Source organism: Xenopus laevis, chromosome 2L (assembly GCF_017654675.1).
Source record: "Xenopus laevis strain J_2021 chromosome 2L, Xenopus_laevis_v10.1, whole genome shotgun sequence".
In the NCBI taxonomy this organism is placed as follows: Eukaryota; Metazoa; Chordata; class Amphibia; order Anura; family Pipidae; genus Xenopus; species Xenopus laevis.
In genome coordinates, this window is record NC_054373.1 from 152977712 (window position 1) to 152992071 (window position 14360).

Here is a 14360-nt window from a genome sequence, read left to right on the forward strand (position 1 = left end):
TGGTACCAATATTTTGGTTTCAGAATCCACAAAGCTTTCATATAATATATAAAGTAGTACAAATTGCATACGTATAGCATCTTCATTCTGTTACTGACACTACCATCAAATGGATCATTCCAATTTGGCGATTTTTATTAAATATAAAGGATGGCAAAGTGGCAAGTTCATGTATAAATACCCCTAGAGCTCAAATAAGAGATGGCACAGCTGCAAGTTCATGTATAAATTACCTATAGAACTCATAGCAGGATGGCACAGTTATTTTACACGATTTACTGCCTTCACAGATCTCTGGCTTTGACTGGAAAGTGGACCAGTAGCTGCACAGACAATTTTGAAAAACACAAAAGCAGAGCCACTGTCCGTGCGGGTGAGAGGGAGGTGAGCAGGCTGCAGAGTTTAAGTTTAATAAGCAGCTCCTTTCTTGTTTTTTTTTCCCGCGCTGAAAGCAGGGACCTGAAGGGGGCGGGCAGGATCAGTGCTGGCCAATCAGCTCCACACCTGCTGCTAATGCTCTCTCTCCTTGTCACAGCCCAAGTAGTTTGATCCGGCTGCAGGGAGTGTGACAAGGGAGGAGCGAGCACGTCGGGCTGCAGAGAAGAAAAGATCTGAGGGGGTGGGGCGTCTGACAATTGGCTTTTGGGGGAGGTGCTGTATTAAAGAAAAGCCGAGAAAAAGGGAAGGGCTCAATAAAGAACCGCGCGTTGGAGTCGGTGCGACAGCGACAGTGGCAGCAGCAGCAGCAGGTGTTTGTGTGACGCGATATAGAGGTGCGAGGCGCAGAGGGAGCGGCACTTGACAATGTTCAGGGAGATATTTGGGTGGTACTTGGAAACTTTTGGAATTAATTTCCCGGGTAATTTAGGAAGGTGCGCCACATGCATATTTGCGCACAAAAGGCTCATGTAATGTTCTGCGCTCATTGTCCGTCATTATTTATGAGGGGCTTGTGCTGAACAAACTTTGCATTTGTTGTAAACGATGCAGAGACTTAAAGTCCGTGGGGAAGAGCATGTATTGGTTCAGTGGCTGGAATCATTAGCCTCAGGCCAGCAGCACTCACTAAGGGAAAAACCACGTTCCTCCGGTAACTTTATGCAGAGAGTGCAGCCCCATCTAACATGGGCAGGGACGTGCTCAATATAAAACTTGATTGATGATTTACTATATTGGACATGTGCTGGGTAGGATTGGCTCTAAGGATACCTTGAAGTCTGATACAAGATGGCGGCACTCTCTGTACAAAAATACTCCAGGCCCAAAGAGTTTTGTTCTTTAAAGGAGAAGGAAACCCCCTAGGTGCAAAAATCCCTCCCCTGTGTGGCCCCTCCTTCCCCCTGGCCTACTTGTCCCCCCGGGCAAATGCCCCTAACTTGTTACTCCTCTGCGCAGGTCCTGTCCACGGAGATCACAGGCGTCTTCTTCCTCCTTTGACCGGCGTTTTTTGGCGCATGCGCAGTAGGAGCATTTACCGGTACGGATCTACTGCGCATACACCGGAAGTCACATGAAATCGGAAAACTTTGTGACTTTCGGTGCAGTAGATCCGTTTCGGTAAATGCTCCTACTGCGCATGCGCCAAAAAACGCTGGTCAAAGCAGGGAGAAGATGGCGCCTGTGAACTCCGTGGACACGACCTGCTCAGAGGGGTAACAAGTTAGGGGCATTTGCCCGGGGGGGGGGCAACAAAGGGGAGTTTCCTTCTTTAAAGGGGAACTATAACAATTGAAAATTTTGTATAAGCTTCATCGTACGGAAATAAGAAATTTTCAGAATACCATCAATTAAAAATTTCTGTACCCTGTCGGTAATAATTGTTAATCTTTACTACCGCCCTCAGCAATGGTCTCTCTTCATACAGGAGTCTAATGTTGATTGATGCCTAGACCTAATAGGCTTTTTGCCTAGATGTATTAGAGCTCACTCTTTTTTGAAATTACCAGAAATACTGTCTCTACAGGATTTATGCCAAAGTCTGTTGTTTGATATTATTTGTGCCGAAATCCATTATTTCAATGTCTTGCCAAGTTTGCAGGTGGTTGGCCAGTGCGGTGACCTGTGTATGTAAAGGGTCACATATTGATTGGGAATGCTGGAATGTCCCATCAGCACAGGAATTGACAAAAGGCAATTTCGGGTCACTGTGATGCATATGGTTTAAAGTAAAGTCTTCTTCCACTTGTGGGTGCCAAATGTTAAGCAACCTCAAGTGAATATAATTACTTACCTGAAACTCCGGGCCGGTGCTCCTATCGGCAGAAAACTGCACCAGCCCTGGGTAATTCCAGCGAGCACCACGGAGCGATCCTCTTCCAGCTTCTTCTTCCTTCAAATTTACCGAGGCAGACGCATGTGCAGTATAACAAAATAGCAGACTTTTTAGTTAAAGTTTGGCTTTTCGCTCTACTGTGCATGCGCAGCTGCAAGAAGAACCCGGAAGAGGGTCCCTTCGTGGTGCTCACTGGAAGAACTCCGGGCCGGTGTAGTTTTCTGCTGATGAGAACACTGGCCTCGGGTTTCAGGTAAGTAAATAGAATCACTTGGGGTGCCTAACATTTGGAACCCCCAAGTGGAAGAAGACTTTCCTTCTCGATTAATACTGGCTATGTAAATTAAACCAATACCCTTAAAGGGCACCTGTTGGGCAAAAATATTATACCCATAACCAAAGGTGCCAGCTAATAGTTTTATTTTTTTTAATTGCCCCCCGCCAGCACTAAGACACACACTGGGAGAGGGCTCCTTTTTCGAGCAGCCATGTCATACATAGCGTGTGCATAATGTGCTTCTGACGTCATTTGCATAATGAGCAACTCGCAGCAATTGCTCATTATGCGCATGCGTGTACCCAAACATGGCTACTTATACCGGGAGCTCCATCCCAGTGTAGATTGCCTAGCTCTGGAATGGGGGGGCAGTTTAAAAAGTGTGGGCTCTATTAGTCCGCACCTTTGGTTGGTTGGGGATAATATTTTTACCCAATAGGTGTCCTTTAAAGGAGAAGGAAATATTCCACATGTTAGGCACCCCAAAGTGATTGTATTACTGACCTGAAACCCCGGGGCTGGTGCTCCTTTCAGCAGAAAACTGCAGCGACCCGGGGTTCTTCCAGTGAGCACCACAAAGCGATCCTCTTCCAGCTTCTTCTTTTTTCTTGCGCATGCGCAGTAGAGCGAAAAGCAAAGCATTAGCTAAAAAGTCAGCTATTTTGTTTTACTGCACATGCGTAAAATTTTAAGAAAAAAAGAAGCAGGAAGAGGATTGCTCCGTGGTGCTCAATGGAAGAACCCCGTGCCGGTGCAGTTTTCTGCTGATGGGAGCACCATCCTGGGGTTTCGGGTAAGTAAATACAACCACTTGGGAGTGGCTAACATTTGGCACCCCCAAGTGGAAGAAGACTTTCCTTCTCCTTTTAAGGAGAAAAGGACTGTGATTTAAAAACTTAAGGACAGGCATGATGTGCAGGCATATTGGTAAAGGTAGGGATCAGGTTGAGCAGGAGATGAGAACCAAGATTAGAGGCGCATATTTGGCTGTTCTAGAATCTGAACTACAACTTCTGATATCGGACAATAGAAATTTTTACACTTATAGAAGAGCGGAGAGTTGTAAATTACCATATAGCAGCTGCTTGTTGAACTTCTAGCATACTACTGCTCTTATTGGGAGTCTGTCTTGTTTTTTTGCTCCACAGATAGGTGTAATTTATAAATGCAAGTTCAGTAAATCCAGACATAAGTGATTGCTTCTGTTTTTGTTTCAAAATAAGCAATTTCGCTCTTGTCAGGATGGTGTCACTTCCTCCTATGTCAGTAGGTGCAGTTGCACAGTGTGGGGGCAGATGTAGAAGTGCAAGATGTGGCTTTGGCTGCCGGTACAGTACCTTTAAAGGGCTCTATTAGCCCTCTCCTTTGGTTGGAGGTAACATTTTTACCCAACAGGTGCCCTAATGAACTACTCAACTTTGGGCAGCCACTACATCGCTCTTTGCTTGACTGCAATGGCAGCAGTGCTTTAAACATAAGCTCTCTGGGAACCTTTGGTTTATCAATACAGGTATAGGATCTATTTTCCAGAATGCTTGGGACCTGGGGTTTTCCAGATAAGCTGTGTTTTTGATTCCCATATTTTAAGTCTGCTGAAAATAAACTAAACCCTAAATAAGTCCAATACGAAACGAGTACAAGGTACTGTTTTATTATTACAGAGAAAAAGGAAATGATTTTAATAGATTAGACCAGGGATCCCCAACCTTCTGAACCCATGAGCAACATTCAGAAGTAAAAGGAGTTGGGGAGCAACACTAGCATGAAAACTGTTCTTGTGGTGCCAAATAAGTGCTGTGATTGGCCATTTGGTAGCCCCTATGTGGATTTTCTACATACATTGAGGCTCTGTTTGGTAGTGCACCTGGTTTTTATGCAGCCAAAACTTGCCTCCAAGCCTGGAATTAAAAAAGAAGCACTTCTTTTGAGGCCACTGGGAGCAACATCCAAGGGGTTGGAGAGCAACATGTTGCTCACCAGCTACTGGTTGGGGATCACTGGATTAGACTCATTTGCTTTAAATGGAATATATGGGAGATGACCTTCCTGTACTTTGGAATTCTTTTTTTTTTTACTGGGTAAAGCTGCACTACAGTATATGATGTAGAAAAGGGCCAACATTAAATGTGGCTTGATTTTTGTTCTTTATATGTAAATTGTCTGAAAGGGATAACCATAGACTTTTTTTTCCCATTCCAGCTCCCATTTTGAGTAGTATAGATCTGCAAGTGCTATGAGTTTTTTTTTTTATATTTAAAGCATGTTAATATGACTATATACTATAATGTGTTTTTTTTCTTTTAAGTTAGCAATCTGCAGTCATGGACTATGTTTGGTGCCCTTTCAATTCTGAACATAAAGTTCGTGGCACAGAACTTAGGATGCACATGACAACATGCCAGGTATTGCTTTTAACAAAGCGTTAATGAAGAAGTGTTCTTTCATGTATTGAATATCTTTGCTGCCTTATAGCATATGTAATATGTGGGTGTGTATAAATGTGAATATGGACTAATAATAATAATAATAATATTAGCTGTGAGTGCTGTGTGTATAAATCCATTATTAAGCATTGAACTGCAAGTGTGCAAGGTTTTACTGACATGACACAAGCACCCTCTACTGAAAAAAGTATAGAAGTGCATAGGAATACCATGCTTTTAGTGAAGGAAAGTGACATGCAATAAAATGTATAACTCCATACATGATTATTTCCCATCACAATTATATCTTGTGTATTAACTCACTGATTTAGAATATGTAGAAAATACTGGGGGGAAAAAAGCAATTTGTAAAGGAAAACACTTTATTTATTTGAAATATTATGTTACTTGCATTGTAATGCAGTGCGTTGATATAATTCTGGCCAGTGGGTCTCTAACCATAGAAACCGTGCAGGAAAATAAGAACATTCTACCCCGTGGGTCTGAACTTATGGAAGCATGCACAAATTCTGAACACAGAATAAAACTAAGCCAGTTAACACTGGAATGCATCAAAATTCAGATGAAGCTTTGGTGGAGTTTTCCGTTCCTTACATTATAAACATTGCCATAACTCTAGATGATCTCTCACCTTCATAGAAAAGTAATTAATCGTGTACAGTGGTATTGCTTGTTTTTTGGAGTATTCTGGATTTCCAGATAATAAATCCGACATCTGTATGTGTATTGGATGGGGGAGGTGATGTTTATGGAAATTAAGTTGTGGTCGAGTATTGCATAAAGCATGTATGTATTGCATAAAGTGTGTATACTTTTGCTGAATTTTAGAGCATGCCTGTAGAGAAGCCAGCTGAACCACACTTACCGGTACCTAAAAAGAGGACAAACTGGAATACTATGCTGCCAAACCCAACAAGGAATGTTGAGGTGGAAACCAGATTTTATGGTATGAAATAAGCTTAAAATTATAAAAAATTTGACGCATTAACATGTTTTTCCTCTAGGCATTCATAAGACTGCTAGTCATTTTGGGTCACATAATAGGGGAACCAGACATCCCCCTGGGACAGATGGAAGGGTTGAAGACCAGCACCCCATGATAAAGATGGGCATGAAGCAGGAAAAGGAGCAGACTTTAGCAAACAAGTTTATATAAGAATACATTTGTTTTTTTCATGAAAAGCCTTTGCTAAAGAGGATGTGTTCTGTTAAAAAACAAACAAACAGTATTAACTCTTTAAGTGAGTGCCATTCAAGTCACAAGAAATTCCAAAATCCTTAAACACAAAGCATAGGTTTAGGACTGAAAGCCCAAAAAAATGGTACATTAATAGCAGACGTACCAGTGAATTCAAAGGCTTACAGCATATTTCATTTTCTCTGTCGTCTAAAGGGGGACACAGGGACTCTTGGGGTTTAAGCTCCACCCTCCAGGAGGCAGGACACTAATAAATTAAATTTAAGGGGCGTGCCCAGATACTGGCTTAACCCCACACACTGTAACAATCCCTCAGTTTTTAAGTGTCCTGCTTCAAGGAGGATGGACTCCGTCGTCAAGACAGACATCTTCATGGGGGATCACCAGGGCAGGACTGCCTGTTCCTTGGAGTGAAACCTCCCTCGAGGGATGCCTCACCGGGGTCATTTCCCTAGCCATCTTGGCTATATCCGACCTGTACAGATAATTCCTGCCACCCGCTGGGGACAGCAGAGGTTCTGACCGGTGAGGAACCATATGTGAGTAGGAGCCCTTATCGTACTCCTTCACGGGTTGCTCTCCCCCCCCCCCTCCCCTCTCTCAGCCCATGCTGCAGTCCCTACCTCCGCCTAAACTGTCTTCGTGTGTTCAGGCGATACACGCGCGTTCCAACTGCGCAGTGGAACGCATCGCGCTGATGCGTTCCAGCGGCCATTTTGTTTTTTCGGCGCGAACTGCAGGAGGAGGCACCAGCAAGCGGGGAAGATTTGGGCGCCACTCTTGGCTCATTTAGACGGCGCACTCCTGCTTCCTGCACACGCCAGTAGCCTTTCCCTGCTCCAAGGCAACAGAGGTACCGGAGACAGCTTTCTCTTGGGGATTTTTTCATCTCCCTGCAGGCAGCAGGCTTGGGCTCAGCCTTTTCAGCACTTCCTTTACAAGGCACCTTCCCCTGTCACCATTCCTCATCAGGTACCTTAGATACTGCTCACATGGCAGAAGGTAAGTCAGGGGGACTTTTCCTCAGGGCTGGGGGGAGAGCACCAGCAGCACAGGTGACTTATTTTACCTGTAAATCCTGCCAGCTTAAGATCCCTGGGGGCCAGGCTGATCCGCTCTGCAGATCTTGTTCAAAAGGGCAGGGGCCCGCACCCACCCAAGGGGCCATCCCAATGATCCCCGAATCCGGGGACCCAAAGATTCTACTGCTCCTGATGAGGTGGCAGGCACATCTTCAGACCCCCCTGCTCCCCTCTGGGCCCTTCAGCTTTCTCAGTCCCTAGCATCCCTGCAGGGCTTACCATCTATTGCTAGTAACTTGGGCAAAGCCCTTGCCAAGCTGAGCCACAAAACTGGCGGAAAGCGTAAAAGGCTTCCCAGTCCCAAGGGGGACACTGACACTCATTCCCCTTCTGACGTCTCTTCGGCTGGAGAGGACGATTATCATTCAGAGGGTGAACTGCTGCCATCTGATGTCTCCTCAGAAGCAGAAGAGGAACATGAGGAAGAAGCTAAGAACAAGGAACTCCCTCACGACGTAGATGCTATCATCAAGGGGGTGATGGAGGTCCTAAAAATCACATTGACACCAGATCAACAAACTTCGTCGACTAACCTGTTCAAGAGGAAGCACAAATCCTCGGTATGCTTCTCATCGCATGAACAACTCCTCAACATAATACACGAGGAATGGAATTCGCCGGAGCGAAAGTTCCAAGCTACACGGAAATTCTCGAAATCTTACCCGTTCCCCAAGGATTTGGTGGAAAAATGGTCCATGCCTCCAACAGTGGATGCCCCAGTTTCGAGGCTCTCCAAATCCACAGCCTTACCAGTCACGGATGCCGCAGCCTTCAAAGACCCATCTGACAGACGTCTAGAAGGATTCCTAAGGGCAGTCTACTCATCGGCTGGGTCGACTCTACGACCAGCACTTGCTTCCGCTTGGGTGGCTAGGGCCATTCAAGCATGGGCAGAATCTCTCGTGGCGGACATTCAAGATGGTGTTCCCAGAACAGACCTTCTGTCTTCCGCACAGTCCCTCACGGAAGCGGCAGCCTATCTATGCGACGCCAATCTGGACACAGCACAGATTACCGCACGCACTTCAGCGCTGTCTGTCGCAGCCCGCAGAACCCTCTGGCTAAAAAATTGGTCAGCGGATGTCAGTTCCAAGAAGTCCCTCACATCACTCCCCTTCAAGGGACAACGACTATTTGGTGAAGAACTTGAAAAGATTATTTCACAGGCCACCGGGGGGAAAAGTACCTTCCTTCCCAGAATAAAGCAAGACCCTCACCCTCTTCCAGGAGAGGGAAGTTTTTTCGTGGCCACAGTGGACGGTTTTCCAGACGAAACAGTCCTCCCCAACATTCCCACTTTCGCTCCAAACGATAAGGGACGTCCGCCATGGAAGAACAAGTTCCACAACAAGTCATCAGCTGACAAATCCACTTCAGGCTGACGGGTCATCCCCTCCGGGGTCTCAGCAACCATTAGGGGGAAGATTGCTAAGATTCCGGGAGGTGTGGAACATACATTCGTCAGACGCTTGGGTAAACGAAATTATTTCCGAAGGCTATCACCTGGATTTCGCATCTCCCCCTCCCAGAAAATTCCTTATGTCCAGGGTTCCGTCCAATCCCACCAAGGCCCGGGCCTTCTTGGATTGCATCGCAAGCATGGAACACAACGGAGTTATCATTCCGGTTCCCTCGTCAGAAACATTTTGCGGATTTTACTCCAATCTGTTCCTTGTTCCGAAGAAGGACGGCTCCATCCGACCTGTACTAGACCTCAAATACCTCAACAAACACATACAGTCAGTACGGTTCAAGATGGAGACTCTACGCTCAGTCATTCGAGGAATGGAACCGGGTCAACTGATGATGTCCTTAGACATCAGGGATGCGTATCTCCACGTTGCCATATGGCCTCCCCACCACCGTTTCCTCAGATTCGCATACAGGAATCTCCACTACCAATTTGTGGCTCTGCCCTTTGGTCTGTCCTCTGCCCCCAGGGTGTTCACCAAACTCATGGCAGTGACAGCGGCAACACTACGTCTTCAAGGGATCTCGGTCACTCCATACCTGGACGACCTGCTGCTGAAGGCCAGAACTCCAGAGAAGAGCAAGAGGGACCTTCAACAAGCAATTTCACTTCTTCAGAGTTTCCGGTGGTCCATCAACTGGAACAAGTCCAGTTTGCTTCCCAGTCACCAGATGCTGTTCCTGGGCCTTCATTTCAACACAGTAACCCAACGGGTGTCATTACCTCAGGACAAGCAGAGGAAGATACGAGAACAAGTCAATCTCCTCCTTTGCAGTCAGCATCCCACAGTACATCTCGCGATGCGGGTTCTGGGTCTGATGGTATCCTCCATCGAAGCGGTACCCTTTGCTCAAATACATCTGAGACCTCTACAGACCAACATTCTGTCAGGCTGGAAAGGCGGTCCCCTGTCCCAGCGGATTTCTCTGCAGCGCTCAACAAGAGAATCGCTTCTCTGGTGGCTGAATCACCAAAACCTAGCCAGGGGACAGTCCTGGGCAACTCCAGACTGGACCGTGATAACAACGGATGCAAGTCTTCTAGGATAAGGAGCAACCTGGAACAACCTGTCGGTGCAAGGTCCTTGGTCTCCACAAGAAACAAGACTCCACATAAACATCCTCGAACTGCGGGCGGTCAAACTAGCCCTCAGACATTGGTCCTCCCTACTCACAAACAAGTCGGTCCGAGTACAAAGCGACAATTCGACCACGGTCGCGTACATCAACAGACAAGGAGGAACTCGAAGCACGGCATCTCTAGCGGAAGTGGAGCAAATCCTAACCTGGGCGGAACTCAGCTCGGTGAGGTTGTCCGCCATCCACATCCCAGGGGTAGCCAACACGCAAGCAGATTTCCTCAGTCGGAACCAGCTGGATCCGGGAGAATGGGAGCTTCACCCCGAAGTGTTCGCAGACTTAGTAAAAAGGTGGGGACATCCTCAAGTCGATCTCATGGCGTCCAGAACCAATCGCAAAGTGCCAGCCTTCTTCTCTCGCTACCGGGACCTGACAGCGATGGGAGTGGATGCCATGACACAAGTTTGGCGGTTCGACCTAGCCTACGTTTTCCCTCCGTTTCCCATGCTACCTCGGGTTCTGAAGAAGATCAAGCTCTCACAGACAACAGTCATCGTGATAGCTCCGTATTGGCCCAGGAGAACGTGGTTCTCGGACCTTCAAGAAATGTCCATAGCGCAACCAGTTCGCCTTCCATCCAGGAGCGACCTTCTCCAGCAAGGCCCCATAGTTCATCACAACCCGGGCCTGTTCGCTTTGACGGGATGGCTGTTGAGATGGCCATTTGGAGATGAAAGGGCATAGCAGAAGACGTCATCACCACCATGCTGAAGTCACGCAAAGCCACATCATCTAAAGCTTACCATAGGGTGTGGCGCACCTACTGGAACTGGTGCAAGGAGAAGGATTTTCCCTATCTGGATTGCGACATTCCCAGAATCCTGTCCTTCTTGCAGAATGGTCTTCAACTGGGCCTTAAACTCAGTTCCCTGAAGGTTCAAGTTTCTGCCCTTTCCGTCCTGCTTCAGACTCGTCTCGCATTTAACGACTCTATCCGCACCTTTCTACAGGGAGTAGCACGCATTGTCCCTCCTCTTCGGTCACGGATACCTGGATGGGATCTCAATCTGGTTTTGGAGGCTCTCCTCGATCCTCCCTTCGAACCTCTGGGAACCATTTCTGAACAGTTGCTTACTTCGAAAGTGGTCTTTCTAGTAGCCATCTCTTCTGCACGACGGGTCTCAGAACTCAGTGCCCTATCGTGTGACCCTTCCTTGCTAGTTTTCCACAAGGACAAGGCAGTACTGAGGACAGTCCCTTCCTTTCTACCTAAAGTTGTGTCATCGTTCCACGTGAACCAAGAGATTGTGGTTCCATCTCTCTGTCCGGAACCTAAAAATGCCAAGGAACGACATCTTCATGGTCTAGATGTGGTCAGAGCCCTTCGGTGGTACCTTGAACGTTCCAAGTCGTTTCGTCGTTCTCAAGCCCTCTTTGTCATCCCTTCTGGACCTCGGATGGGCATGGCAGCTTCTAAGACTACCATCACACGTTGGATCAGAGAACTCATCAGACGAGCCTATCTAGCCAAGGAACGAGCCCCTCCCATCAATATCCGAGCTCATTCCACGAGATCCTTGGGTGCCTCCTGGGCGTGGCGCAACTCGGCATCTTTGGACCAGATCTGCAGAGCAGCTACTTGGTCCTCGGTGCATACATTTACTAAATTCTACAACCTGGACACGTTTTCTTCAGCGGAAGCCGCCTTCGGCCGCAAAGTACTACACTCTGTAGTACGGTAACGTGTCTTTCAATTCCTCAACAAATTTCGCTCCCACCCTGCTGTCTGGGGCTGCTCTGTTAAGTCCCCAAGAGTCCCTGTGTCCCCCTTTAGACGACAGAGAAAACAGGATTTTTGATACTCACCGTTAAATCCTTTTCTCTGTAGTCGATAGGGGGACACAGGGCTTCCCGCCCTGAACGAAATATTGACCCTGTTGGTCTTATGGAGAAGTTTCTTCTGATTTACCAGTTCTGCAAGTTGAGATTATTTTTATATGTTTGCCTTTCAGCAGTTTCTTTGGTACCAACTGAGGGATTGTTACAGTGTGTGGGGTTAAGCCAGTATCTGGGCACGCCCCTTAAATTTAATTTATTAGTGTCCTGCCTCCTGGAGGGTGGAGCTTAAACCCCAAGAGTCCCTGTGTCCCCCTATCGACTACAGAGAAAAGGATTTAACGGTGAGTATAAAAAATCCTGTTTTTATAATTGTTTCAGTAGCTTTTTGGCAAAATGTGTCACCCCCACCCCTTCAACATACAAGTCATCAAATACATATTCATTACAGAAAATAAATTCCTGAAAATAAAATCCGGCAAACTTTTTCGTTCATATGGTACCAAAATATGTGACTAACCCCTGGGGGGAAAAAAACCCTTTTACAATAAGTCAGGCCTACAAAAGAGTAAAGTTAACGAGCAGGGAGCACTCACTGATCCTTGAAGGAGACACCACTGTGCTGCTACGTGTATCCTCTCCCAAACTGTGTATATTCCAGCAAGAAAATCCTCAATCACAGAGCACCAGCGGTGTTGAAACCATCGCTTTATTTGGAAAATGTTAAAAGCATGAATGGAGCACACAACAAACAAACTCTTGATGCGTTTTGTGGATAGACGCCACTTCCTACAAAAGAGTGAAATACAGGTTATAAAGATTAAACGGTGGTGTATAGATACCATATACAGTACATAGTGTGTGTATACATTTTCAGCGGTATTTAAGCCGTTGCAAATAAAACTCACTGGAGCGGATTTCTGAATATAGATGTGTAAGTGCAGTTTCCAGTAGCAACCACTACTGTTCACTTTGTCTAGCTTGTAGCACACTGTTTAGAGTTAATTGCACCTAATGTATGTTTGTAAATCCGCCTCACTGTAAGTAAAATGCCATCAAATAAAATCTACTCTTGTACGCTCAGCTGTTTTGTTTTTTTTTCAGGCAAATGCATTTATTTTGATTATCAAGCCCAGTTAATGAAATCTGTATACATTTTTAGCTTCACAAGATCCAGAGAAGCTTCTGCAGTGCCCATATGATACAAATCACCAGATCAGAGCCTGTCGTTTCCCATATCATTTGATAAAGTGCAAGAAAGTAAGTCTGCCATTTAAATTTACTCCTGGAACTTGTGGCTGGGCTTACCGGTGCCTGACTGAAATTTTACATGTGTTTTTAAGAGCAGTAGTGTCAGACTGATAACAAGTGATCAAGAAATTCTCTAAAATACTTTTCCATTGTTGTAAATGTACACCTGTACGGCATGCATATTCTATTTGCAGTAAGAAAAGATTTTAATCAGATTGTAAATGCTGTTCGGGCAGGGCTCCTTTAGCTATTGTAATGGTTGTAATCTGTGTAAGTGTATGCATCCATTTATTGTACAATACTATGGAATAGTATAGAATTGCTTTATAAGAATAATTATTTCAGTGAGGAACAAAATTTTACTTTTCTCCATAATCTGCTTGGGGGACACAGGGAACAGTGGGGTATAGCTGGCACCACTTGGAGATAGGACACAACATGAAGGTAAAACTAACTCCTCTGCTGGCTATACCCCCCCCAGCAGTAGGCAGAGCCATATCTGTTTTTGTTGTGTCCTCAGGAGGATAGGATCATTTACCAATGTGTTAAAAGTTTTTTTTCTGACAATGGGAGACAGGACAGCGCAGGACACCTACACTAGGCTGCCCACACTTGAAATCTTACAACGCGTGTGCCTGTCACCAGGGTCATTTCTGCTATGCCTTGACCACCAACCTAATCATACTCTCCATTCCCCTCTCATGAGAATAGTTAGCTTCTTGGAGACAAACTAGGGACACAAGAACGCCTTGGGGAAGGTGAGTATACTCCCCCCTTCCCTCCAAGCATAAAGCTATTTGCGTCCCCACCTCTGGCCCCCTCAGTCCTACACAGCCCTCACCTCTGACTGAAAGAGTTTAGAAACTGGGAAAGAGATAGACATCTCTCCTAAGACGGGAGCAATGCTGGTTTGCGGTATACAAAACCACAAGCCCGGTGAGACAAAGAGATTACCCTATCAGGCAGCGCAACTACTCCTGTCATACAGGGTGCAAGAGAGGAGAATTTGCGCCCTTTTTTTTTTTTTTTTTTTTTCCTCAGCGTCTTCGTCTCGCGCTGCCATTGCGCAATGAAGTATCGCTCACACGCGTTGACGTCAAAAGAGCGTCCGGGAATCGCATTTCATAACTGCACAGTTAGACCAGGAGATTCTGTCTCTCTCTGAGGCAGCCCAACTCGCCACAGGTATTCCAAAATTAGCCCTATCTTTGGATAAACTACTGTCCAGACTAGACAACCTAACATACAAGGTTACCAAATGCAGAGCCCTTCTTCCTCGTATGAAGAGAGGGAAGGTATGTTTAGAAACCAATCTCCACCACCAGCAGAACAAGAGGAAGACCATTACCTCTCTGAAGTGGAATATCTCATAGTTCAGACTTACAGGGGGAAGAGTCCACAAGATTCTCTTCCTAGGCAGTAGACTCCTTGATTATATCAGTTTTAGAGA

At 46.0% G+C, this 14360-nt stretch overlaps 1 protein-coding gene across 5 annotated transcripts in view; it reads left to right on the forward strand.

Annotated features, from left to right (window-relative positions):
* Nucleotides 1–591: 591 nt before the first annotated feature.
* The window catches only part of gtsf1.L (gametocyte specific factor 1 L homeolog), a 35331-nt gene continuing 21562 nt past the window's right edge, over nucleotides 592–14360 (forward strand). Inside the window, exons 1-4 of one of the 5 annotated variants that reach the window (XM_018245368.2) lie at nucleotides 592–749; nucleotides 4855–4951; nucleotides 5822–5939; nucleotides 12822–12919. In XM_018245368.2, the coding sequence (XP_018100857.2) occupies nucleotides 4871–4951; nucleotides 5822–5939; nucleotides 12822–12919 (297 nt within the window). In that variant the 5' untranslated portion in view covers nucleotides 592–749; nucleotides 4855–4870. 5 annotated transcript variants of the gene reach the window in all.